This window comes from Chrysochloris asiatica, unplaced genomic scaffold (assembly GCF_000296735.1).
Source record: "Chrysochloris asiatica unplaced genomic scaffold, ChrAsi1.0 scaffold00434, whole genome shotgun sequence".
NCBI classification, from domain to species: Eukaryota; Metazoa; Chordata; class Mammalia; order Afrosoricida; family Chrysochloridae; genus Chrysochloris; species Chrysochloris asiatica.
The window spans coordinates 597,355-624,564 of NW_006408952.1; the positions used below are offsets into that span (position 1 = coordinate 597,355).

A 27,210-nucleotide genomic window follows, 5' to 3' on the forward strand; every position below is an offset into this window, starting at 1 on the left:
GTTTATAATATTGGTCTTATACAGCATGTTTCATTTTGTGATTTACTAATTTCACTCAGCATAATATCTTCCAGGTTCATCCATGTTTTGAGGTGTTTCACAGATTCATCGTTGTTCTTCAGTGTTGCATAGTATTCCATTGTGTGTATATACTTAAGTTTGTTTATCCATTCTTCCATTGATGGGCATTTCGCCTGTCTCCATCTTTTTCCTATTATGAATAGTGCTGCAGTGAACATCAGTGTGCATATATGACTCCTGTCCTGACTCTTATTTCTTGAGAATATATACTAAGTAGAAAAGATTGCTGGGCCATTTAGTATTTCTATTTCCAACTTTTTAAGAAAGCACCATACCATTTTCCACTGTGGTTGTGCCATTTTAAAGTCCCACCAGCAATGTAGGAGTTTCCAATCTTTTCCTCACCCTTGCCAGTATTTTGTTGTTGTGTGTTTTTTGTTAACTTTGCTATCAATGCTGGGATGAAATGATATCTCGTTATTCTAATTAGCTTTTCTCTAATGGCTAATGATTATGAACATTTCTTCATGTTTGTTGGTCACCTGAATATTTTCTTTGGTAAAGTTGTCTGTGTATGCCACCTGGACATTTTTAAGTTGGATTATTTGTCTTTTTCTTGTAGAGGAGATGATGTTTTCTATAAATTTTGGAGATTAGCCCTTTTTCTGAAATGTCATAGCAAAAAAAATTTTCCCCAATCTATGGGTTCTATTTTTACTCATTCGGTGAAATCTTTTGATGCACAAAGGTTTCTAATTTTTAGAAAGCCCCAGTCATCTATTTTATCTACTACTGTTTCTATGTTTTTAGTTATGTTTGATTGTATATTTATGTCATGTATAAGAGCCCTTAGGTTTGTCCTTGTTTTTTCATTGATAATCTTTATAGTTCTAGGTTTTACATTTAGCTCTTTAATACGCACTGCACATCTTTTTTGTGTGGTGAGAGATATGGGTATTGCTTCGTTTTTCTGCAAATGTATTTTCCGTTTTGCCAGCACTACTTGTTGAAGAAACTATCTCTTCCCTATTTAATGTGTTTTGGCCTGTTGTCAAAGATCAGCTGACTGTATGTGGGTGGATCTACTCCTAGGTTCTCAGTTTTGTTCCATTGATACATGGTTCTTGCATTGTACAAGTAAACAGACTGTTTTGACCACTGTGACTGTGTATTAGATTTTGAGATAAGGAAGTGAGAGGCCTCCTACTTTGTTCTTCTTTAGTTATGCTTTGCTTATCCGTGGTCTTTTTCCTATCCATATGAAGTTGGTGTTGTTGTTAAGTGCCATCAAGTTGGTTCTGACCTATAGCGACCCTGTATAGCGTTTCCAAGTAGCAGCTGGTGAGCTTGAACCAGCGACCTTGTGGTTCAAACCAACTTTGCAGTCCAGCACATTTAGTCCACAGCACCACACCAGGACTCCCTGCATGAAGTTAGCAATTGGTTTTTCCATCCCTTTAAAGAATGATGTTGAGATCTAGGCATAGTCTGAAAAGGGGAAGTAATACTAAGATGCTTGACTGTCTTATGAATATTAGTTTCCCTTGCATACTATTGTAAAATCGACACTTCAGTGGGATTTAAAGAAATGTTGGGAAACATGATTACAGAAAGCTTGTAAGCCTGTCTTCAGCCTGTAACTGATTGCAATACCTAAAATGGGTTCTAGAATTTGCCCAGTGAAATAGGCCTCTTGTGGAGACTTTGCAGTGTGTAGGACCTTAGGTGGAATCCTGAGCCCCATCCAGAACCTTCTGAGGTGGGACATTCCCACAAGAAAGGACAAGCAGACCGGCCTGGAAAAGCTAGAGCAGCAGTAGATACATCTTCAAAGGAAGATCATCAGGAAAAACCCAAAAGAAAAATGTCAGCATGACTGGCTCCTACAAGAATAAGCAAGTTGTTTGCCGGGAAGCCATCAAGGCAAGCAATCAAGTGCCTTTAGGACAAACCCCTCTTCAAAGGGAACACATGAGCAGGTATGTAAGCTTGCTGGTGACCACATTGAAGATATGTTCACCATCATTAGCTGTTGTTGTTGTTGTTGTTAGGAGGGGTGTCCGTAGGTGGTGCAAATAGTTAAGCTCTCCACTAGTAATGAAAAGGTTGGCAGTTCAAATCCACCCAAGAGGCACCTCAGAAGAAAAGTTTGGTGATGTGTTTTCAAAAGGTCACAGCATTGAAAACACTGTGGAGCAGTTCTACTCTGGAAAGCCTGAGTCTCTGTAATTATCTAGTGCTGTTATAACAAAAATACCGCAAGTAGGTGGCGTTAACAAACAGACATTTTTCTCTCACACATTTTAGGAGACTAGATGTCTGAATTCAAGGTGCCAGGTGTAGGGGAAGGCACTCTCTGTTCTGGGGAAACACCTTGTCTCCTTCCACTATCTACTGGCACAGTGTTCCTTGGCTATATCCACTTGTCCTATCTCCTGTGTCTAGGAGGTTTTTAATACTGAGACCTCAGGTCCAAAGGACTCATTTCACTCCTGACTTGTCTTTCTTGGTAGTACTGAGTTTGTTCTTTCATTACTTGCTTTTCTAAAGTAGTAGTACCCCAGAAAAACTCACCATGTAGCAGGTCAGGGCTGAGACTTGAGTTGTTGTAAAGTGCATTGTTTTAAAGTCAATTCCAACACCTAGTGACCCTGTATAAGATTTCCAAGGAGCAGCTGGTGAGTTTGAACCACCGACCTTGTGGTCAGTAGTCCAATGCTTATCCTCTGGCACCACTCCAGGACTGAAGATACTGGATTGCAAATCTGAAGGCTTTTCAGCCATTTCCCAATCCCCCTGCAGTTTTTGAGACTATCCCCTCCATCTGATAACCTTTCCTAGGTTTCCATAACAAAACTCTCTTGCTCTGCTCCTGTCTCTCTGGTTACTCCTACTTGCTTTCCTTGCAGGATTCCCCTAGTCTACTACATGCACACTGGTGTTCCTCAGTCCTCTATCTGGCTGTGGTTGGCTCTTCCTTTCTGTGCTTTCTTCCACTTTCATGATATATATACTTATATGTCACTAGTCCAGCCTGGTCACGTCCTTGTATCCCAGGCCTGGATTGTCTATTGCCTTCTGAACATTTCTGCTTCATACCTCAAAGACACCATAAAACTGGACTCATTCAAATTAATGAGCATGGAGGACATTATACTGAGTAAAATTGTTGTTGTTGTTGTTGGTAAATGCCATCAAGTCAATTCCGACCCATAGCAACCCTGTATAGGGTTTCCAAGGAGTAGCTGGTGAGCTTGAACCACTGACCTTGCAGTTCAAACAACTTTACAATCTGACATATTAGCCCACAGAGCATACTAGGACTCCATTGAGTGAAATAGTCAATCAAAAAGCACAGCTATTATATGAGCCCATGACTGTAAACGCTAAGAAAAGGTTTCCAGACTAAAAGAAACACTCTTTGATAGTTATCAGGGGTGGGAGGGAAGGGAGAGTAATTCACTGGCTAGAGGGTAGACACATGTTAGCTCAGGTGGCAAGGAGGGCAATATACAAGAAGATGGAGGGTGGCAGAATAATAATATAGGTGAGGACACAGAAGGTGTGCATGGGCTAAAAGGGATGATAGAGGTAGATAGTGATATCTACACAATCCTGGAATAGCAGTATCCAATACAGAGATAGATGGATTGAGAATAGCTGAATGGATAAAGGAGGAAGTTGTTGTTGTTAAGTACCATGGAGTCGGTTCCGACTCACAGTAACCGTATACAGGGTTACTGAGGCTGTAAATCTTTACAGGAACAGAAAACCTCATCTTTCTTCCGTGGAACAGCTGGTAGTTTCAAACTGCTGACCTTGAGGTTAGCAGCCCGATTCGTAACCACTACGCTATCAGAGCTCCTTAAGGGAGGAAGAATGGGATATATATATATGAGTTTGAAAGATGATATTTATACATGAGTATTTACCTTTCATGCAAACACAACTATGAATATGATATAGCATATAGACAGCAAAGAGATGAAAACTTCCTAGACATTATCAAACATCTTAAGGCAATCAGTTGCTGGGTCTGGGGGTTCAGGACCATTGTCTCAGGGGACACCATGGTCAATTGACATAACATAGTCCACAAAGACAATGTTCTACATCCTGCTTGAGTGAGTAGCATCTGGGATCTTGAAAGCTCATGAGTGCTATATACGGTGCAGCTATTGGCCTTTCCGAGTGATAAGAATTGAGGAGGCTTGGAACCAGGATGGAACATGTGAACATCAATCTCCATGACTCTGAGATCAGAAGAACTAGACAGTGCCCAGCTACCACTAAAAACTGCCGTGAAAGAGATCACATTAGAGTGGGGGAAAATGTGAAACAAAACCCAATTATTTAAAAAAAAAAAAAGACTCCGTTGATGAAAGGAGATGGGGATAGGTCTCTTGTGGTACAATAGTGAATAATTGTTATCAGGACTGACTGTGAGGGTTGGAAAAGCAAAGATAAACATTTTGTAGCAAAAGGAGGGGAGTGATTGACTTTGCAGTCCAGGGGCGGAGGTCCCTGGGACCATCAAGAGAGAAGAGAGGCATGCGGGGACCCTACCCAGAGAATCAGTGATGCCTGAGATGGTGGCAGAGACGATGACGTGGAGAGATGGAGCGGCTGGGGACTTTAGACCCAGAGAGGGAGAGGGGCTGTGTGCTGATGACCCAGGGGCAGGCTTGTGGGGTATACCCTTGGGTTGTTTGATGATGATGCATGGAGGGGATTGTAACCATGGCAATGAAACGATATATGATAGGATGAATGTAAAGCTAATGTTCTCCCATGTAAACTGTCACATAATTCACAACAAACATTTAAAAAAAAAAAAAAAAAAAGACTCCATTCACTGGTCAGAAAGAGACTGGAGGAACCTAAGACTATGGCCCTCAACCACCTTTCAAATCTAGAAAGGAACTCACCCTCGTAGCTCAATTTTAAGCCAAACAATAGATACATTTATAGTAGGGGCCAGCTCTGGTAGCGTAGTGGTTACGAATCGGGCTGCAAACCGTAAGGTCAGCAGTTCGAAACTACCAGCTGCTCCGCAGGAGAAAGATGAGGTTTTCTGCTCCCGTGAAGATTTACAGCCTCGGAAACCCTGTACAGGGTCGCTATGGGTCGGAACCAACTCGACGGCACTTAACAACAACAACAACAACAGCACTAACAAAGTATGCTCACCATGGAATGGTCAGTCATTCAAAGTCAAAAGGGCAACATATGCCTAAAGACAAAGTTGAGAAGGGATAAAAAGATGGATGGAATGCAAATAGAAACCACTGGGCGGAAGCAAGATAACTTGGGAGGGGCTTATAATCGTTAAGATGAAACAAAGTGTAAGATTTATTGAATGTAAAGCTGATGATCTTTACTCAATTCACAATAAAAGTTTTAAAAAAATGGGTAAGCAAAGGAAAGTAAGTAGGAATAATAATAGCAAGCTAGTAGAACAAAAGTGATTATCCTGGAAAGGGAAAGAAAAACAAATTCTAAATGATTTTTGTCTGGAATGTTCACCATCCTCCATCTCTACCTTTCTTCATTAGCTCAGTAGGTCCCAAAGTTTGGTTCCCAGGCCAACAGCATCAGCATCACGTAAGAATGTGTACAAATTCTCAGGCTTCCACCCAAGACCTACTGAATCAAAAAGTCAGGGCTGGGGGAAACTCAGCAATCTGGTGCTGCTCTTCACTCGTGCGCCACACAGTCGTTCTTCATGGCCTGGCATCAGTGTTTCCTTATCTATAGCGGCCTCCCTGATCATCCCCTCAGACACAATTAATGGCTTCCTTCTCTGTGCTCCTGTAGTACTTTATCCATGCCAATTATATGAGCACTTATTCTATTATAGTTAGCTCCTTAAGGAGGATGTCTTCTCTTCTCCCATAGATTATGACGTCTGGTATCATTATTGATCTTTGTATTCCTAGTACCAGGTACAGTTATGACATGAAGCAGACATAAAATAATAATCACTTTTTTCTCCTCCGCTTCCATGACTTCATTTAACATCCCCTTCACCTTATCTTTTCCCCCTTCCTTTACCTAATTCTAGCTTCTGGGTATGAAGAAATAGCTAGAATGAGATCTTACCATCCAAAAGCAATGTTTTCATTGGATGCCAGCTTCCAGAACCTTCTTACCTATCTCTGTCAGGATTCAGACAAGTAGAACCACAGAGAGAGTCATGGTGAGTCTCTGTGTCTGTATTAGCTGCTGCCATCTCATTATTGGAGCCCTGGTAGTGTAGTGATTACACGTTGGGCTGTTAACTGCAAGATCTTCAGTTTGAATCTACCAGCTGCTCCGCGGGAGAAAGATGAGGCTTTCTACTTCCATCAAGATTTACTGCCTCAGAAACCCTATACAGGGTCACTATGAGTTGGAACCGACTCGATGGCACAAAACCACCACCACTATTATCATTGGAATGTAATCATTGCAATGAAATGATGATTGTAAAACCGATGTTCTCTCATATAAACTATCACTTGATTCACAATAAAAACTTTAATAATAATAAGAGTCCTGGTGTAGCGCTGTAGTATAATCACTGAACTGCTAACCGAAAGGTCAGTGACTCAAACCCACCAGTCACTACTCCGAAACCCTATGCAGGGTCACTATGACTTGGAACTGACTCAATGGCACTAAACAACAGCAACAATATCGTCATCATTTTTATCATTATTGTGGTTACTATTGCTATTTCCCTAGGAAATACTTTACAGGCAGGTTCAGGTCAAAAACTGATGAATGCTTTTGGTTACTCCTAGTCAATTTAGCAGATATGATGTAACATTGATTATTAGAAGACATTTGCTTTGCTTCTTAGTTTTATGCTTCTGTAGCTTCAAATGTAGTTAGTTGCCATCAGTCTCAATGCCAAAATGTATTCTGTGCCTTCCAGAAAATGTTCTCTTTCTCTTTGCCTAAAAAGTGGCTCTATATGACAGAGTAAAACTGCTCCTTAGGGTTTCCAAGGAGAAAAATAAGGCTTTCTGCTTCCACAAAGATTTAGAGCCTCGGAAACCCTACATAGTGCTGCTATGAGTTGGAACTGACTCCACAGCACTTAACAGTTTTTACTGGAGCAGATTGCCTGATCTTTTCACCTTCAAAACTTTTGGTAGATTTCTTTTGATTAATAGATAATTGCTTAGCCAGTGAGCCACCAGGTTTCCTTGTTGTTGTTGTTGTTGTTGTTGTTATGTGCCATGGAGTCGGTTCTGATTCATAGCAACCCTGTACAGGTTTTCTGAGGCTGTAAATCTTTACAGGAGTAGAAAGTCTCATCTTTCTCCCGCGGAACAGCTGGTAGTTTCTTACTACTGACCTTGTGGTTCGCAGCCTGGTTCGTAACCACTGTGCTACCAGAGCTCCTTCGAGACTGTTTTTGTGGGGTCATGGAATAATAAGACTGATGTCTGTTCACAGCCTCACCACCATTTAGAGCCATAATCAGAAGCTATTGAGCGTTCTTCTTCCCAAAAGGAAGGCCTAGGTATCTCTTTATCTTTGTCAAATGTTAAAAATCAAAGAATGGGATGTTATCCTTTAATTAAAGACCTAGCTACTTTCTTTATCCTAATTATCATTGAGTTTTTATAACTTTATCTTCTATAAATCTTCAGCTGTGCCTTCCCTCCTCCTACCATGTTTAATTAGGTTTTCTGGTTTGTGGCTACCTTCACCAGAAAAAAAAAAAAATCACTGCACTAGAATTAGTAAACAACATAGTCCCCTCTGGTTTTATGACTCAATTTCAGTATTGATTGGATCAATAAAATGTGCTTTCATTTACATTCTTCTCTTTTCAAACAAAACTCTTGGATCTTATCAGTGCAAACAATTCTTTCTCTTTTACTAAAGCCAAGTGGACTTTACTCGAAACACATAAATTCCTCAGCAAGATAAATGAAAGAGTTTCTATTCATTGAAAAGAGTCCTGTAAGATAAGCACTGGCCTGCTAACTGTAAGGTCAGCGGTTCAAACCCATCATTCACTCCTCAGAAACCTTATATGAGGTCGTTATGAGCCAGAACCAATTTGATGGCAATTAACAACAACAATTCATTGAAAGGAGTTACTGGGTGATGCAATCAGCAGATAACCAAAGGGTTGGAAGTTCAAGTCTATCCAGACATGCCCAGAAGAAAGGTCTTGTGAACTACTTCCGAAAAATCACATTGAAAACCCTAGAGAGCACAAGTCCATTAAGACACACGTTAGATTGCCATGAGATGGAATCGATTTGATGGCAACTGGTAACTAGTAATCAATGCTATGTTTTCAATAATGAAATGCCTCAAGCTTTCTTTCTGCTTTTGCCTTCCACCTCTGGAAAAGGTTTTCGATTCAACCCTTCCATGATGTCCCAACTGCTTCTGCTTTAGTTTAGGAGTCCCATGTCTCTTTGCAGCAACACTGCAATAACTTCCCGCCCTCCCATACTAAAGCCCTACTGAAGTCTTCCCAGTGGTAAACAGATTCATAATCAGATTCTGTTTCTGTGGCTTTGTTCATGCTGCCCCTTTACCTGGAATGCCTTTTTATCTTTACCTGCCAAGTGAATTATCAAGATCCATATTAAATGTCACCCCCTCTTTTCATCTCTCCCAGCTCTTCAGGTAGAATTATGCATATCTTACTTTCGCCTTTGTAGAGCTTCTTTGTATTGTGAAATTATTTGCATTTGTAATTATTTCATTGTGTAACTCCTACACTAGAGATTTTGAGATCAGAGTTCTTGCCTTATTCATAAGTATACTTTTCCCACTGTGCAATACAATACTTGAGTCATGGTAACCTGTTGTCACCAAGTTGATTCCAATACATGGCGACCCCATATGTGTTCCAGTAGAACTGCACTCCAGTGACAGTGATCTTTCAGGGTTTTCTTCTGTAGAGCTTCTGGGTGGATTCAAACTGCCAACCTTTTAGTTAGTAGCCAAGCATTTAACCGTTTCTACCACTCAGGACTCCTGACCCATGGTTGTTGTTGTTAAGTGCCATCAATTTGGTTCTGATTCATAGTGACCTGTGTAGGGTTTCCAAGGAGCAGCTAGTGAGCTTGAACCACTGGCCTTGTGGTTCAAATCAAGCTTGCAGTCTAGCGCATTAACCATGATAAACGCATCCCCATCCCCTTTATCTAATATTTTTATTTCAAAAAGAATGTTTTGAGAAGGTCTCCTCAAGAATGTGCCATTTGGTGAAGAGTTGTTGGTGTGAGGCAGACATATCCCTGTCTAGGGGAAGAGCCACAAGCAGACAGTGCAGCATGTGCCATGGTCCGCCCAGGGAAGTGCCAGGTGTGTCCAAGTGACATAATGAAGAGGAGGTGGTGGATCATGGGAGAACAGTGGGGAGCCAGAGAGGAATAGGCACTTTGAAGTAGGAACTTGGGGTTTTACTCTTAGAAGACGGTTGTGCTGGAGTGCCTGGGTGGTACAAAGGGTTAATGTGCTCAGCTGCTAAATGGAAGGTTGGAGGTATGAGTCCACCCAGGTACCTCAGAAAAAAGGCCTGGAGATCTGCTTCTGAAAAATCAGCCATTGTAAACCCTCTGGGGCACAGTTCTAACGTGACACACATGGGGTTGCCATGAGTTAAGTGTCAACCCCATGGCAAATGGTTTATTCAGTTCAAGTGTTGCGCTAAAGAATACTATCACCCAACCTGTGTTTCAAAAGGTTTTGTCATTTGAGATCTAATTTAGCTCAGGATTTCTTGACAAACTGAATGTTGGGTGTGTAAGAAAGAGTTGTTAGATCAAAGGTGACTCCAGGGCTTTGGCCTGAGAAACTGGAAGAATGGACCCTCTATTAATGGAGAAGAGGAGACTGAATGAAGGCAGGTTTGGAGGAGTAAGTCTAGAGGACATCTCTATGTACTGACATGTAAACATGCCCACGATAACTTGGGATATTAAAAATGTACAGTTACCAATGTGGTGGGGGAAAGCCTGGGAGGCTACACAGTGAAACCCGTAAGAGCCAGGACTTGATGGGGCAGCCTTGTTTTCCCAGGTCTCACAAGATTTCACTTTTCTAGTGCTTGTTTTAGTAGAAAGTATTTATATTTTCCTTCTGACAGTTTCTGCCTTGTACAGGTTCCAGCTTTGCTGGTTTCATTGTAAGTTTAACTGTTAACAGTTAATTTGTTTAGGGCGTAACATTATTGAGGACTTTCACTTTCTATTTTTAATTCTATACAACTGAGAAATCCAGGTGGTACAATGGGAACAGAATTGCATAAGACTTCCTTCCTGCCCTCTATGTGTATAAAAAGACAGAGAGCAGAACTGGTTTAGAAAGGTCTACCCAGGTCCAAGGAATAGGCCTCAGCTTTGCAGATTTATTTTATCATTCACTGGAAGGTACTCCAACTCTGGAGATGACTGAAAATAGCAAGTTTATGAGACTGATTCTTAATTAAAAAAAAAAAATACATTATTTGTAAAGACTAGGTTTACTGGTCAGAAAGAGACTAGAGGAATCTGAGACTATGGCCCTTGAGTACCTTTCAGGTCTGGAAAAGAACCCACTCTGGTGGCCCAGTTTCCAGCCAAGCAGTTGTTGTTAAATGCCATGGACTCGGCTCCGACTCATAGCGACCCTGTAGAGGGCTTCCGAGGCTGTAAATCTTTACGGGAGCAGAACGCCTCATCTTCCTCCTGCTGAGCAGCTGGTAGTTTCGAACTGCTGACCTTGTGGTTCACAGCCCGATTCGTAACCACTACGCTACAGTAGATAGGTATATAAGGGGAACAACAGCACTGGTAAGGTGTGCTCAGCATGTAATGGTCAACCATTCAAGATCAAAAGGGCAACTGAAGACACAGTTGAGAAGGGATGGCAGGGAGGGTGGAATGGAAATCGGAACCAGGGGGAGGAACTGGAATCACTGTTGTTGCATGGAGAGGATTGCAATCATTGAGATGAAACAAAGAGCATGATTGGTTGAATGTAAAACTCTTAGGCTCCTGGTGTGGTACTATAGGATCAGCACTGTACTAGGAACCCCAAGGTTGGCAGTTCAAACCCCTCAACTGCTCCTTGAAAACCCATTACAGGGTTGCTATGAGTCAGAACCAACTCAAAGGGACTTAACGACAACAACAAAATTAATGATATTGTCTATAAACCTTCACTCAATTCACAATTTAAAAAAACAGCTTAATAGACTCAGTTAAAATTAATTAATCAATATATACATATATTCTTTTTTACCACCACTCATCTGTCAGTTTGTTGTACTGTGGTGACTTACAGTTGCTGTGATTCTGGAAGCTATGCCAATAGTATTTTAAATACCATCAGGGTCACCCATGGTTGACAGGTTTCAGCTGTACTTCCAGACTAACACTATGAACATGGAGAGATGAACTACTTCCAAATATTAGATTACTAAAAACCTTATGAATAGCAGTGGGACACTGTCAGATAGCACCAGAATACTGAAGATTGAAACATGAAGAAGAGTACCAGAATATTGTCACATATCGTGCCAGGAGATGAGCCCTCAGATGGGAAGTTATTCAAAACATGACTGAGGAAGAACTGCCTCCATCAAAGTCAAGTTGATTATGATGACGCGAATGGAGTAAAGTGTAAATTTGCTGATGGGGCACAACTCAAAATGAGGAGAAACAGCTGTAAGCATCCATTGATAATCAGAACATCTAATCTACAAAGTATAAATCAAGGAAAATGGAAAGTTGTCAAAATGAATTGGAATGCATAAACATCGATATCGTAGGCATTAGTGGAATCCTGGTGGTGGTGCTGCGTGGTTGATGAAGAGATCAAAGTTCAGCGTTTGATGGTCCTGTTCACTAACCTAACACTTCTTACCTAAGTGTGCTCCCTGCCATTTAGCTACACAGGATTCTTCCTGAATTTGCCTCTCCTCTGAATCCCCACTTCTTGAGTTTACTGGATCAATCTGTCATCTGGGAATTTGGGTAGTGCCTTTCTTGTTTTACTCGTTTGTTTCACATTTGATTGTTTTTCTTCACTGAATAAAGGCTCAAGTATTGAGTGTCAGAGCCTGGCAAAACAGAGCCAGTATCCTGAGAGGTCATTGTTTCAGCACTTGGAACTCTGACTATTGACCTGAAAGGATTTTTGTGATGCTATTTCAAAGCTGTGAACTAGGAGCTTCTGAGCACAAGAACTTCATTTTTAATTACCTCGTGGTCAGACTAAGTCACAGGTTTGTTTGTTTTTTAGCTTGATTGGTTATTGCCTTAGGGGTATGAATGCATCTGGAATAATTTAAAATGGTTGAGAAAAGATTCTTTAAAACTACTAAATCAAGCATGTCAAGTTGTTGTTGTTAAGTGCCATGGAGTCAGTTCTGACCCATACCAACCCTGTACAGGGTTTCCGAGGCTGTAAATCTTTACGGGAACAGAAAGCCTAATCTTTCTCCTGCAGAGTGGCTGGTAGTTTCGAATTGCTGACCTTAAGGTTTGCAGCCCAATTCGTAAACACTATGCTAGCAGAGCCATTAGATCTGTCTTGGAAGAATTGCAGCCAGAGTGCTCCTCGGAGGCCAGGATGGCTACACTTTGTCTCTCATACTTTGGACATATTGTCAGGAGGGAACAGTCGCTGGAGAAGGATGTCATGCTGGGTAAGATGGAGGGTCAGAGAAGAAGAGGAAGACCCCCCAACGAGATGGATCGGCCAGGTGGCATCATTGATGGCATCAAGTGTGGCAGCGGTAGTGAGGTTGGCCCAGGATCGGACATTGTTTCGTTCTGCTGTGCATGGGGTCGCTATGGGTCAGTTCTGACTCGATGGCACCTGACAACATCAACAACGCTAGCAGAGCTCCAAGCATATCAAGAGTTAACACCTAATCATTATCAATAAAATAAAATCAGTAGTGTTACCCAGGTGTTTATACCTCCCAGGATGCTGTATCTGTTTGATCCAAGACCTATAAAATACAATTAAATCTTTAGGGAAAAGGTGTGTGTACATATTTAGAAAATCCTTGTGCCATGTGCAAACCACCTGCGCCATACAGGGACCTTCAATGCTGGAGCAGGATAGAAAAAACATAATTAAAACTCCCATTTGAAAAAGGAAAGAAAGAAATACAGAGCTTGCTTCAAAAAGTTCATGGAAAAAGCAGAATAATAAAATAATGGAATTTTTTTCACAAACTTGTGTAGCCCTCTTGTGGAGTCTTAGTGTAATGCTGTAAGATAATCACTGGACCGCTAACCGCAATGTTGGCAGTTCAAACCCACTAGCCACTCCTTGGAAACCCTACATAGGGTGGGTTAATGCGCTAGACTGCAAAGCCATTTGAACAGCAAGGTCAGTGGTTCAAGCTCACTAGCTGCTCCCTGGAAACCCTATACAGGGTAGTTATGGCTTGGAACCAACTCAAAGGCACTTCACAACAACAACAACACAAGTTGGAACCAACTTGCCAACACTTAACAATAATGTACACACAGCAGTCACTGATCTATAGCAATGTTGGAATCCTGGGGCAAGCTGTAGGAAGGCCCCCACCCTGGTTAGATCCTACTTTTGCTCTTCAGGATGTCAGGGAGAGGGGTTCTTCTTGTTCAGTTTCCTCCCTGAACAAATCCGAAGTAAGTGTTTGAGATATGCTGTCCTTGTTGACTCTAGTTTTGCAGCCCGCCACCTGTTGGCGCAAATGTGGGGGTCTGAAAGTGCAGTTGTCACAAGCTTTCAATGGCTTGGCTGGAGGTCCCTTTGGTAATATGTATAATTTCCTCAGAAACTTAGCTGGCTTCTGATCTGTTAACTTCCCACTAGTTCACATGGTAGTATTCACAACTAAATCTCTTTGCAAAACTGGGAGTTTTATTTCTTTGCTTCCTTGCCAGTGGTACTTCCCAATATCCTTTTACTGGCGGCTGTACTGAGGTCTCTGAAGCAACAGACTTGAGAGCTATACCAACATTCTATTCCTTATCTTTTATCTCTTGCTGTTCCAAGTACAAAGGTCATTGGCTTTCCAACTCTGCAAGCCCCTACATTGCTAAACTCTTCCTCTTCCGGTTTCTGTTTACAAGTTAGTCAGTTCTGCCCTAGGCTAGTCTCTTTCTTACAATGCCTGGGGAAAATGTGCAAGATGCAGTCAATGCATAATAATATACAGTCGCTTTTCAGTGATTTCTCCTACAGTCATATGCTCAATTGGAATGTGGTCTGCCTTCCAAACTATATTAGTCAATAACTTTAACAGAAGCTTGGCCACAGCACAGCAGAGATCTTCAGCCTATTTCCTGGTTGCTTATTTTCCGATTGTTAAACCAGTGCCCTGCATTTTAATTTTTTGTTTTGGGTTTTTACTTTTTATTGTTAAAGCACAGAGAAACAGAAACAATAGTATAATACACCCTCTGCCAAATTTAATAATTATCATCTTGCCATATTTACTTCCTATTTTTTGATAAAATGTTTTAGACATTGTGCCAATTGATCCTTTAATATATGAGCAGACTGCAAAGCCATTTGAATTGCAAGGTCGGTAGTTCAAGCTCACCAGCTGCTCCTTGGAAACCCTACATAGGGTTGCTATGGGTCGGAATGGTCGCTATGGATCAACTATCAACACTCATGGAACCAGCAGTCAAGAGATCAAACAACATACTGCATTAAGCAAATCTGCTGCACAAGACCTTTTTAAAGTGTTGAAGAGCAAAAGTGTCAGCTTGAGGACTAAGGTGCGCCTGATCCAAGCCATGGTATTTTCAATAGCCTCATGTGTATGCAAAAGCTGGACAGTGAATAAGGAAGTCCATAGAAGAATTGATGCCTTTGAGTTGTGGTGCTGGAGGAGAATATTGAAAGTGCCATGGGCTGCCAAAAGAACCAATAGATCCATTTTGGAAGAAGTGCAGCCAGAGTGCTTCTTAGAGGCCAGGACAGCCAAACTTCATCTCTCATACTTTGGACATATTGTCAGGAGGGAGCAATCACTGGAGAAGGATATTATGTTTGGTAAGGTCAGAGAAAAAGAGGAAGACCCCTAACGGGATGGATTAGCCAAGTGGCAGCATCGATGGACTCAAGCATGGCAACAATAGTGAGGTTGGCCCAGGATCAGTCAGTGTTTCGTTCTGCTGTACATGAGGTCGCTATGGGTCGGTACTGACTCAATGGCACCTAACAGTAACAACAACAATGGGTCGGAACTGACTCGATAGCACTTAACAACAAACAACAAATGCATCGCTAGAAAATGGAGACCTTTTCCTATATAATCCAATAGCAGAATCAAATGAACCTTCTACTTACATTTCATTGGAGAGAACAGAGCCACACTTCCTTGCAGGGGAAGTTATAAATATAGTGTAGCAGAGTAGCCATTTCCCAATTATAATGGAAGAAGGAAGAATGGACTTTGGTACTATACAAACATACAATAATAAAGACTTTTCATTGTTTCATAGTAACAAAAGCTTGGAAATTAGTAGTCTTAGGGCTTTGGTGCAGTAAAGATGTTATCCGTTTTTTCCCATTTTTTTCTCTGTTTTGGTCCTCAGGTTTGTTATTACATAGTTACATTATGGCTGCCATAGTGCTACACATCATATTCTCATGACAGCATCCCACGTGGGAATGAAGAAAAGTGAGTGGAAAGGAGGCAGGTGCTCTGTTGTATGGAAGTAAGTCCATCCCACGTGCTGCTCATAGACTACTACATTTACATCTGTCGGTTGAGGGGAAGTTACTGACCAAATGAAAGGAAGTCTGAAAAGTTACTCTTCCAAGGAGAGCAAGATCACATTGATTAGCTTAGATCAATCATAAGTTATTTTCTTGGAGTGAATGCATTGCTATCCTGAATAAAATTAGCCTTCTGTGAGTCTAATTTGACTCACAGTCAATTCTGACTCACAGCAATCCTTATGTTGTTGTTGTTAAGTGCTAGTAAAAGTGTCATCGAGTCCATTTCAGCCAATAGTGACCCTGTACAGGGTTTCCAAGGAGCAGCTGGTGAGCTTGAACTGCCAACCTTGCAGTTCAAAGCAACTTTTCAGTCCAGTGCCTTAGCCCACAGAGCCACACCAGGACTCCAGCAATCCTTATAGGACAGAGTAAACTGCCCATAGGGTGGTTCTGTAGGATAAGCACTGGACTACTAACCACAAGGTGAGCAGTTCAAACCCACCAGCTGCTCCTTGGAGATCCTTTAGAGGGTCGCTGTGAGTTGGAACCAACTTCACAGCACTTAACAGCAATCTTAAGTGGCACAGGAGGCATTCACTCATCTCTGCCAAGAAATTTGGAAGACAACTATCTGGCCCACTGATTGAAAGAGATCCATATTTGTGCCCATTCCAAAGAGAGGTTACCCAACAGAATGTTTGATATCTCAAACGAGTAAAGTTTTGCTAAAGGTAATACAGAAATGGCTACAATTATACATTGACAGAGAACTTCCAGAGGTTCAAGCTGGATTCAGAAGAGGCCGTGGAAAGAGAGATATCATTGCCGATGTCCGATGGATCTTGGCTGAAAGCAGAGAATATCAGAAAGATGTTTACCTGTGCTTTATTGACTATGCAAAGGCCTTCGATTGTGTGGATCATGACAAGCTATGGACAACATTGCAAAGTATGAGTATTCCAGAACACTTAATTGTGCTCATGAGGAATCTGTACCTGGACCAAGAAGCAGTTGTTCGAACAGAACATGGGAACACTGAATGTTTTAAAATTAAGAAAGGTGTGCGACAAGTTTGTATTCTTTCACCATACTTATTCAACCTGTATGCTGAGCAAATAATCCGAGAAGCTGGGTTCTATGAAGAAAAACATGGCATCAGGATTGGAGGAAGACTCATTAACAACCTGCGATATGCAGATGATACAACCTTGCTTGCTTAAACTGAAGAGGACTTAAAACATTTACTGATAAAGATCAAAGAGCACAGCCTTCGGTATGGATTACATCTCAATGTCAAGAAAACAAAACTCCATACCACTGGACCAATAAACAACATTCTTATCAACGGAGAAAAGATTGAAGTTGTCAAGGGCTTCATTTTTCTTGGATCAATATCACTACTCATGGAAGCAGCAGTCAAGAAATCAAAGGACGTATTGCATTAGGCAAATTCACTGCACAAGACCTTTTTAAAGTGTTGAAGAGCAAAGATGTCAGCTTGAGGACTAGGGTGCGCCTGATCCAAGCCATGGTATTTTCAATAACCTCATATGGATGCGAAAGCTGGACAGTGAATAAGGAAGACCATAGAAGAATTGATGCCTTTGGATTATGGTGTTGGAGGAGAATACTAAAAGTGCCACGGGCTGCCAAAAGAACCAATAGATCCATTTTGGAAGAAGTGCAGCCAGAGGGCTCCTTAGAGGCCAAGATGGTCAAAGTTTATCTCTCATACTTTGGACATATTGTCAGGATGGAACAGTCACTGGAGAAGAATATCATGTTTGGTAAGATGGAGGGTCAGAGAAAAAGAGGAAGACCCCCACCGAGATGGATTGGCCAGGTGGCAGCATCAATGGACTCAAGTGTGGCAACAGTAGTAAGATTGGCCCAGGTTCGGACAGTGTTTCATTCTGTTGTTCATAAGGTCGCTATGAGTCGGTGCCGACTAGATGGCACCTAACAACAACAATCTTCATATGATGTAGACTTCCACATCTTTCTCTTGAAGTGCTAGTAAAAGGAAATTCTTTCTGGGATTAGTCTATGAATGATGTGGCAACAACATGTCCCAACTATTTCTGATAAAGATAATTATTTGAGCTGCCAACATAGCAGCATCAATGGACTCCAGTGTGGCAACAGTTGTGAGGTTGGCCCAGGACCGGGTCGTGTTTTGTTCTGTTGTGCATAGAGTCGCTATGAGTCATTACCAACTCGATGGCACTTAACAACAACATCATCTATCAATTCAATAAACATCATTGCTTTTCAAAATTAAGAGAGTATTGGAGGATAATCAGTCATCATAGGTTTTACTTGGAAATGATCATACTCTTTCAGATATGTAATAGTTTACAGAAATCTTTTACTAGTTAATATATTGTTTTTGCCAGAGCTCATGAAGTGTACAGGGGTGAGGGGTGGGTTGAGTGGGTATTGTACCCAGAGAATGAATAGTTTTGTTTATATCTGTCTGATTAGGGGATATAAACAATACTGTTCATTCTCTAATATTCTAAAGTTAACACCAGGTCACCCAGAGTATATAGCTTTCCCAAATTTAGGATTGAGTGAAAACAAAATTTTAGCTGTCAGCATTAGTGTGACTTGTCGGTTTTATTGTGTATCTCTCCATATTGATTATATCTGAGAGCCTGTAAAAGATTTTAGTAAACAAAACAAAGCAAAATGTCCTTGTCATTACCACTTAGAACTGAAAATTAATTACAACATAGTCGAAGTCCTTCACATTTGTCCATGACATACATGGAAAATAACTTAAGCTCCCCAGAAGATTAAAAAACATCAAGGATGTTCTTGGTTCACAGACGCTGTGACAGTCCTGGTCATTAGTGAATGACTTGTTAATCTTTCCTGCTCCACCCCAGCTGGCCCTGAGAGCAAAATGAAAAATTGCTGTGGCAGGGAGCTGGGTTACTGATAAATTACAAAACAAAAAGAAGAAAGCTAAGCAGCACTTGAGTCCTGGTGTGGTGCTGTAGGATAAGCACTGGACCACAAGGTCAGCAGTTCAAACTCACCAGTCCCTCCTCGGAAACCCAACTACAGGGTTGCCATGAGTCAGAATCGATTTGATGGCATTTAGCAAAAACAATGAGCAGCACTTGCAGTGGGATATGTTGTTGTTAAGCGCCTTTGAGTCGGTTCTGACTCATAGCGACCCTGTCTAGGGTTTCCAAGGAGTGGCTGGTAGATTTGAGCCACCAACCTAGCGATTCAAACTGACCTTTTGGTCCAGCGCATTATCCTGCAGTGCCACATCTTTTGGCCCAGTTCATTTTCTTTCTGAGGAAATATGAGTGTCAAAAATGGCAAATCACAAAAGGAGCAGTTAGGAGGACTAGATTTTTACCATCTAACTCAGTATTGAAGAGTACCCAGAGGCACAGACTGGGTCACAGAGAGCAAGAATCACTCAAACTTTGAAAATGATACTATCGAAAGAAAATGCTGTCTGTCTGTACGTGGTAGAAATGTACAGCGAGTTGGCAGTATTGGCTCTCTAGAAGACTGAAGCATCTGAACAACAGCTTTCATACCATTTGTAGGAGAGACTTCTAAGCCAGCTCTAAATGCCAAAACACTTTCAAGGCTTATGAAGTTCTGGCTCTTTTCCTCCTTTTGTCAAAACACATTAAGTGACATTGTCCAGATATCGTTTACCAATTGGGTTGTTCTTATTGTTTGGTACCATCAGGTCAGTCTGTCATGTAGTGGCCCTGTGTAGAACAGAATGAAGCCCCACGTGGTCCTGAGCCATTCCCCTCAATTGTTAGGTTTGAGCTCATTGCTGCAGTCACGGTACCAGTCCATTTGTGAAACATCCATGTCATGAAGTACTACCCAGCAAGAAAAGGAACAAACCTTGGATGAATATGCTGAGTGATAAAAGCCAAACCCAAAAGGTTACAAACTGCCTGGTGCCATTTGTATAGCGTTCTTGAAATGACAAAATTTTGGAAATAGAGAACAGTGTAGTAGTTGCCAGGAATTAAAGGTAAAGTGAGGAAGGGTGGGGGCGTGGTTATAAAAGAGCAACAAGAGACATCTTTGAGGTGATGGAACTGCTCTGTATTTTCACTCTGGCAGTGGTCACAGGAATCTACACTTGTGACAAAAATTACACACACAGAAAGAAGGGCATATAGTACTGGAGAAATCTGAGTTAAGTCTGAAGGATTGTATTGATGTCAATTTCCTGGTTGCTGATATCACGCAATAGTTTGGGGGAAGATGGGTGACAAATATATAGGATATCTATATCAATTCATCAATTGCATATGAATCTGCAACTGTCTTTAAAAAAGGCGAGGGGCGGGGGGACTGCATAACCAGTATAAAATTCCTGAGGAAAACATCTAAGTGAGTCATCGAGTTTCCGAAGAGTGACTGGTAACTTTGAACCGCTGACCTTGTGGTTCAAACCAACCTTGCTGTCCAGTGCTTATCCTACAGCGCCACACCAGGGCTCCTCTAAGGAGCTTAGATGGCACTATAGGATAAGCACTGGACTGCTAATCGCAATGTCAGCAATTCAAACCCTCTAGCGCTTCTTGGGAGAAAGATGAGACTGTGTGTTCCCATAAAGATTTACAATGTCAGAAAGCCTTTAAAGAGTCAACATGAGTTGGAATTGACTTGAAGGCGGTGGATGGGTTGGTTGGTATAGTACCTGGTAGCACAAGTTGTTGTTGTTGTTAGTTGGTGTCATGTCTGCTCTGGCTCATGGTGACCTGTGCTTGATTGTTGGTATGGTTGAGTGCATCGATTTGGCTGTTGTGTTGATCCATATCATTGAGCGTTTTCCTCGTCTTCATTGACCCTCTACTTCCCTGGCACAAGTAGATGTTCATTAATCATGAATTAAATCAGATTGCATTGCTGTTAGTAAGTCCCATAAAGTTGGTTTCAATTCATAGCAACACTTTATAGGGTTTCTGAGGAGCGAGTGGTAGGTTTAAACTACTGACCTTGTGATTACCAGTCCAGTGCTTATCCTACAGAACTACCCTAGGACTGATTGAAAGAGACAGTAATGCCTTTCCGCTCCTAAACTTCATAATTTAACATCCTTGTTCATATAGATGTTTAGATTAAGGCATAGCTGTTCAAAGACATTATTAGACCCTGGTGTCTTCTGGTCTGAAAGATTATTCAATCAGAGAGGTCAGTTCTGGGAACTAAGACATTCCTGAAACTTTGCAGAAGAAATTGATTCACTAACCTAAAGCAAGCACCATATTCTCTCTCACCTCAGCTCTTGTAAGGTCCAGAAAGTCTCAGTATGTGAAAGCAGATATTAATATGGTGATACTGGTTCAAACCCAATGAATGAACTTCTTGCAGTAAATGCTAAAACTCAAAATAATGAGCAGTAACGTCTTCCTGCAGGTGTTATTTAATCACATTATCATTCTGCTTACTGGGTCATCAGTGAAGGCCACTAGGGTACTGTTGGTGTTTTCTCTGAACAGGGTGATTTTTGACTGAAGGATTTTATTGCATATGTCTGATGTTTTGGGTTATGCCTGATGGTTTTGGGCAAAAATAACAAGTAAAAAAAAAAATACGTATTTCTTTCTGTTTCGTTCCAATATTTTTTAAGAAACTTCTGAAACCTCCAGTTTTCATTTCTGTGGGGAAATTTTTATTCATGTACGTTTGCTTTAAAGTATAGTATCCCAAATGCCTGACATCTAGCTACATTTTCTCCCAATGTGTTTTGTTGGAACAAATTTAAAGTCCTACCCAAAGCTTTATTTCTCAATGCATTTCTCTTCAGTGCCATCTGAGATAGTTGCTCAATAACATGTCATGAGAAAAGTGTGAATTTGCAAAGCATTTGTCACTTTCTCCTCTGCTGCCAACATATATTTGATAACCATTTGTTCCTAACTATTTTGTCTGCCTGACTGTAGACATAAACATGCCAGCCCCATAAATTCATAAAGGTTAATGATAACACTAAAAGTAAGTTGGTGTATGCATGCCTGCGGACAACCTAAAAACGTTGGTTCTTACTTACATATCCTGATGATCGTATGAAGATATATGTGTTTATGAGAAATTTCCCACAAATTCCCAATGAAGATTCTGAGATATTTAAAGTAATGCTAGATGATAATCATCTATGTTACCCACTCATGGAATTTCCCACATGTGTAAGTGGCAGAAATGATACCGATTTGAATCATGGTTTTATAAAATATTATTTTATAGAGTATGATCTTTTTCAGGTAAATTTCCTTTGTGTCTTGAAAGAGTGAGGAAAATGTTGGTGTTAATTATTGCTATCTGTTCATTTTAATTCAGCGGTCCAGGCATGGATGGGAAGAAATGCAATGTCTGGATGTTTTTGCCTCTTGTATTTACCTTGTTTACTTCCGCTGGATTGTGGATAGTGTAAGTATTCTTTTATTTAATTGTTTAAAGATTCAGGGGCAGTGTAGATAAAAATATAAAGTTTTCATGATACATACCAATTGCTTGCTATCAAGTCTATTTCAACTCATAGTGATCCCATAGGACAGAGTAGAACTGCCCCATAGGGTTCCCACAACTGTCATCTTCACAGGAAACAGCCACATTTTTCTCCCGTGGAGCAGCTGATGGGTTCAAACCATTGACCTTTCAGTTAGCAGCCAAGAACTGAATCACTGGACCATCAGGGATTTTTTGATTATATATGATTGTTGCTGTTAAGTGCCATCGAGTCAGTTCTGACTCATACCAACCTTGTCTAGGGTTTCCTAGATGCAGCTGGTAGATTTGAACGCACCTACTTTGAAGTTAGCAGTCCAGTGCTTATCCTACAGTGCCACACCGGAACTCCATTTGATGATAGGCAACCCAAGCCTAAGACTGCTAACTACAAGTTTAGTGATTCAAATCCACCAGCAGCTCCTTGGAAACCCTATACAAGGTCACTATGAATCACATTACTTAACAACAGGAGCACATCCATATTCATATATGAATGTTGTTGTTAGATGACACTGAGTTAATTTTGACTCATGCAGGCCCCACGGGGTTTTCTAGGTATTTCTCCCATGGAATTGCTGGGGGGATTAGAACCACAAGCCTTTTGGTTAGCAACCAAATACTTAACCATTACACTATCGGATCTCCTTTATGTACTTATGACTACTTTGAAATAATATACTTGCTAACAACTTTGCTAAAGTCTCAGTTTCTCTTCTCTTTTTCTAAAACCCAAAATAAATAATAAGAGTGACTAATAAATTTACAAAACAGTAAAGAATACTCATTTGACTTTGTGCATATGTGTTCTTCTAGTAATGAATGTTCTATAAATGAATTGTATAACTTCATTATTTGTAAGTATTTGCTAAGTTGTTGATAGCATGCTGTAGATTCCATGCATAGTTGAGTTCATGCTCCAGTTACTTGTCAATGTTACAAAATATTATTATATTCTAAGTCTTGGTTTAACACAAAACAATCCCACATTTGCTAATTTCTAGTAATATTCACTTCAAGGAAATTATTTTTGCTCATTAAGACAGGTTAACACACTTTGCTGAGAAATTAGAAATCTTGCATTCTAATTTTAGTTTGCCAAAGGTTGAAGGTATTAATTAATTTATTTATTTTCCATTTTCCCCATTTAGATCATAATGATTACTATTAATTTGAGGGGTGTTTTGAAAATTAAAGGAAATGTTATCAATGATGATATTTGAGCTAGAAAGAGCTAGGTGATCCACAGGTAAAGACTTGTAGTAGTAGAGTATTTTCTCAGACCAAAATTTTTTTTTTAATTTTTAAAAAAAGGAAGTTGATTTAATACAAACAAGAAAGAAATTATTCTTTATAAATTTTTATTGTTTTCTTTGATAGATACTTTATAGCTGTGGAAGATGACAAAATTTTCCCGTTAAATTCGGAAGAAAGGTAAAGTTTATCTCTGGGTATTCCATTGCTTATCAATAAACTTAGCAAAAACCTTTGCCACTAGTGTGGTAGAACCCTGAACAAATAACCATCCTTTAACCTGTGCTTCTATGATTTTGTTCTGCAGAAAACCTGCTGTGAAGCATGCACCATATATAAGGTAATTGACCATTCTCCTATGATTTGTTGTATCTTATTAAAAATTGGAGGAACGTGGTGGTTCCATACAATAAACATTGGATTGCAAACCATAAAATCTGCAGTTCGAGTCAATCAGTCACTCCTCAGGAGAAAGATGAGATTTTCTGCTCTCTTGAAAATGTAAAGTGTCAGAAACCCAATATAGGGTCACTATGAATCAGAATCGACTCGCCGACACTTAACATCAGCAGCATTCAAAGCTGGGAGGGGTATGGAATTTAATATGGGAACAATAAAATGTCTCATGTTTTTCAAGTTTCGCAGGTGATGAACCTCCTGCAAGCTGTGTGTTTAGTCAAGTAATGAACATGGCAGCATTTCTAGGTAAGAGCAGCAGAAAGCATGCTTTATATATTTAGATGCATTTCTTTTTTTTTTAATTTTAAGTCTGCCCAAACCCATATCCAAATTATGGTGGGCTTAGTTGACAATTTGCTATCATGTCACTATATTGAAGCCAGCTTTTGGTTTTGAGGGTCTTTCTTTTTTTTCTCCTAAGTTCTTTACTTTTCTCATAAGTTCCTTGTTTCTCTTACAAGGAGCTACATTTTCTCTCTTACGGCACATGAAGTAACATATTTCATGTGCCATAAAATACTGCCTGAGATGCAATTGTTGGCTTTGGAAAGCATACTTTATTTATCCCTTCACTGAAAAAGATAAAAAAATATATAAGCACTGATAAATATTGATGTGTTCTATGAAGAAAAACGTGGCATCAGGATTGGAGGAAGACTCATTAACAACCTGCGATATGCAGATGATACGACCTTGATCGCTGAGAGTGAAGAGGACTTGAAACATTTACTTATGAAGATTAAAGAGCACAGCCTTCGATATGGATTGCATCTAAATGTCAAGAAAACAAAAATCCTCACCACTGGACCAATAAACAACATTCTTATCAATGGAGAAAAGATTGAAGTTGTCAAGGACTTCATTCTTCTTGGATCAACTATCAACACTTGCGGAAGTAGCAGTCAAGAGATCAGACGACGTATTGCACTGGGCAAATCTGCTGCACAGGAACTTTTTAAAGTGTTGAAGAGTAGAGATGTCAGCTTGAGGACTAGGGTGCGCCTGACCCAGGCCATTGTGTTTTCAATAGCCTCATATGGATGCGAAAGCTGGACAGTGAATAAGGAAGATCATAGAAGAATTGATGCCTTTGAGTTGTGGTGTTGGAGGAGAGTACTGAAAGTGCCATGGACTGCCAAAAGAACCAATAAATCTGTTTTGGAGGAAGTGCAGCCAGAGTGCTCCTTGGAGGCCAGGATGGCTAAACTTCGTCTCTCCTACTTTGGACATATTGTCCGGAGGAAACAATCGCTGGAGAAGGATGTCATGCTGGGTAGGGTGGAGGGTCAGAGAAAAAGAGGAAGACCCCCAACGAGATGGATCAGCCAGGTGGCATCATTGATGCACTCAAGTGTGGCAGCGGTAGTGAGGTTGGCCCAGGATCGGACATTGTTTTGTTCTGCTGTGCATGGGGTCGCTATGAGTCGGTTCCGACTTGATGGCACCTGACAACAACAACAACAAATATTGATGTGTAGAGATAGTGACTTAAATCTAAAAACTCACCATTAACGTTAGGATGACACATGCCTTGTGACTACACATATATCGAGCTGGCAAGTGAGAAGTAAGTGGGTGAAAAAAACCCCTTGGTACTTATGTATTGTTGTTAGGTGTTGTCAAGTTGATTCAGACACATAGTGACCTTCCAGTAGAACTGGCCCATTGTTTTTTGTTTTGTTGCTGCTGTTGTTGTTATATTTTTATTGTGAATTATGTGTTAGTTTACATGGGAGAACATTAGCTTTACATTCATCCTATCGTATATTGTTTCATTGCCATGATTACAATCCCCTCCATGCATCATCAAACCACCAAAGGGTATAACCCACAAACCTGCCCCTCAGCCGTCAGCACACCGTCCCTCTCCCTGTCTGGGACTAGACCCATTGGGTTTTAATCTTTACTGCTAAGCTGCTGGTTTGAACCACCAACCTTTTGGTTAATAGTTGGATGCTTAACCATTGTACTATCAGAGCTTTTATGGTACTCAAAATCCAGACCCAATTCCCCATTTCTTCACAGGAGTCAAGGCCTTCACTTAATATCCTGCCCTCCCTTGTTCTTTGAAAGCACTCTGGTAGCGTAGTGGGTTACGAGTTGGGCTGCTAATCTCAAGGTCAACAGTTCGAATATATCAGCTGCTCTGCAGGAGAAAGATGAGGCTTTCTACTTCCATAAAGATTTACAGCCTCAAAGACCTTGTATAGAGTCACTATGAGTCAAAACCAACTCCCTCCCTCCCCCTCACCCCAACTCACACCTGGCATGTAACCACCACCACCTTGTTCTTGTACTTCTGTGATCCAGTTAGTCTTCAGGGGATTGTGGAAACCAACCCTGGTCTCTATCTTGTTTGAATTCTCCTGGGTACATCATCTCAAGGTCAAGCTTTCACAGTGAAAATACACTTAACAAAGCATGTATCTACTGTTCAGCAGTTCTTCCATGATTGCATATAAGTGCTTCACACTGGTCACCATTCTCCCTATCTCTGCCCATATTGTTTCATCACTGTTAACACTGTGCCCCTTCAAGTTCTCGTCCATGTTTTAGAGTGACTGCTGGCCATTTAATCTCGTATTGATAATTCTTTAAAGGAGTGAGTGCAATGCTCAAGACAAATATTCTTTGTTAAATGAGCTAAATTGTTCTTTACTTCAAAGACGACTCCGTGGGATAATTTTGGTTCAAGACTTTAAAGTTGTTTTAGGCAATAGATTTAGAGGTTCCTCAAGCCTCAATGTGCCTAGTAGGTCAGATCTTCAGTAAGAACTTGAAGTTCTGTTCTACATATTTTTTGGTCTTCCTTTTGATCAAAATGTCAGTAATGATAACTGGGCACTATCCATTTCTTCTCGTCTCATGGTGATGGAGCTCACGGAGGCAATTAGACCTTGTAGTGTCTTTTAAAGGGTTAAGTAGCAATCATTATTGGTGTGCTGTTGGGAAAAGACCAGTGACAGCTAAACCTTTCAAAAATGGTTTTCTAGAAGTGGCTTTTTGTTTTTGTTTGTTTATTTTGTCTTTTTTTGTTGAGTATTCAAGTTTTCTTATGTGTTGTTAAAGTTATCTGAGGGTGTTTTAAAATGTTCATGGGAAAATGGAATTAAAAGATAATGGCATGTTTCTGTGAAATTTGTAAAATCTCCTAGTATAACACATCTGCCAATTCAGTATTTTTCATGTGTACAATTTTGTTGTTGTCATGTGCCATCGAGTCGGAACCGACTCATAGCGACCCCATGCACAGCAGAACGAAACAATGTTCGATCCTGGGCCAACCTCACC

At 40.6% G+C, this 27,210-nt stretch overlaps 1 protein-coding gene across 1 annotated transcript in view; it reads left to right on the plus strand.

The window, feature by feature from the left end:
• Window positions 1-22,041: 22,041 nt before the first annotated feature.
• The window catches only part of TMEM150C (transmembrane protein 150C), a 34,324-nt gene continuing 29,155 nt past the window's right edge, over window positions 22,042-27,210 (plus strand). The window contains exons 1-4 of the mRNA XM_006876946.1: window positions 22,042-22,128; window positions 23,587-23,640; window positions 23,768-23,800; window positions 24,098-24,165. Coding sequence (XP_006877008.1) covers window positions 22,049-22,128; window positions 23,587-23,640; window positions 23,768-23,800; window positions 24,098-24,165 — 235 coding nt within the window. The 5' untranslated portion in view covers window positions 22,042-22,048. The remainder of the gene's footprint in view (window positions 22,129-23,586; window positions 23,641-23,767; window positions 23,801-24,097; window positions 24,166-27,210) is intronic.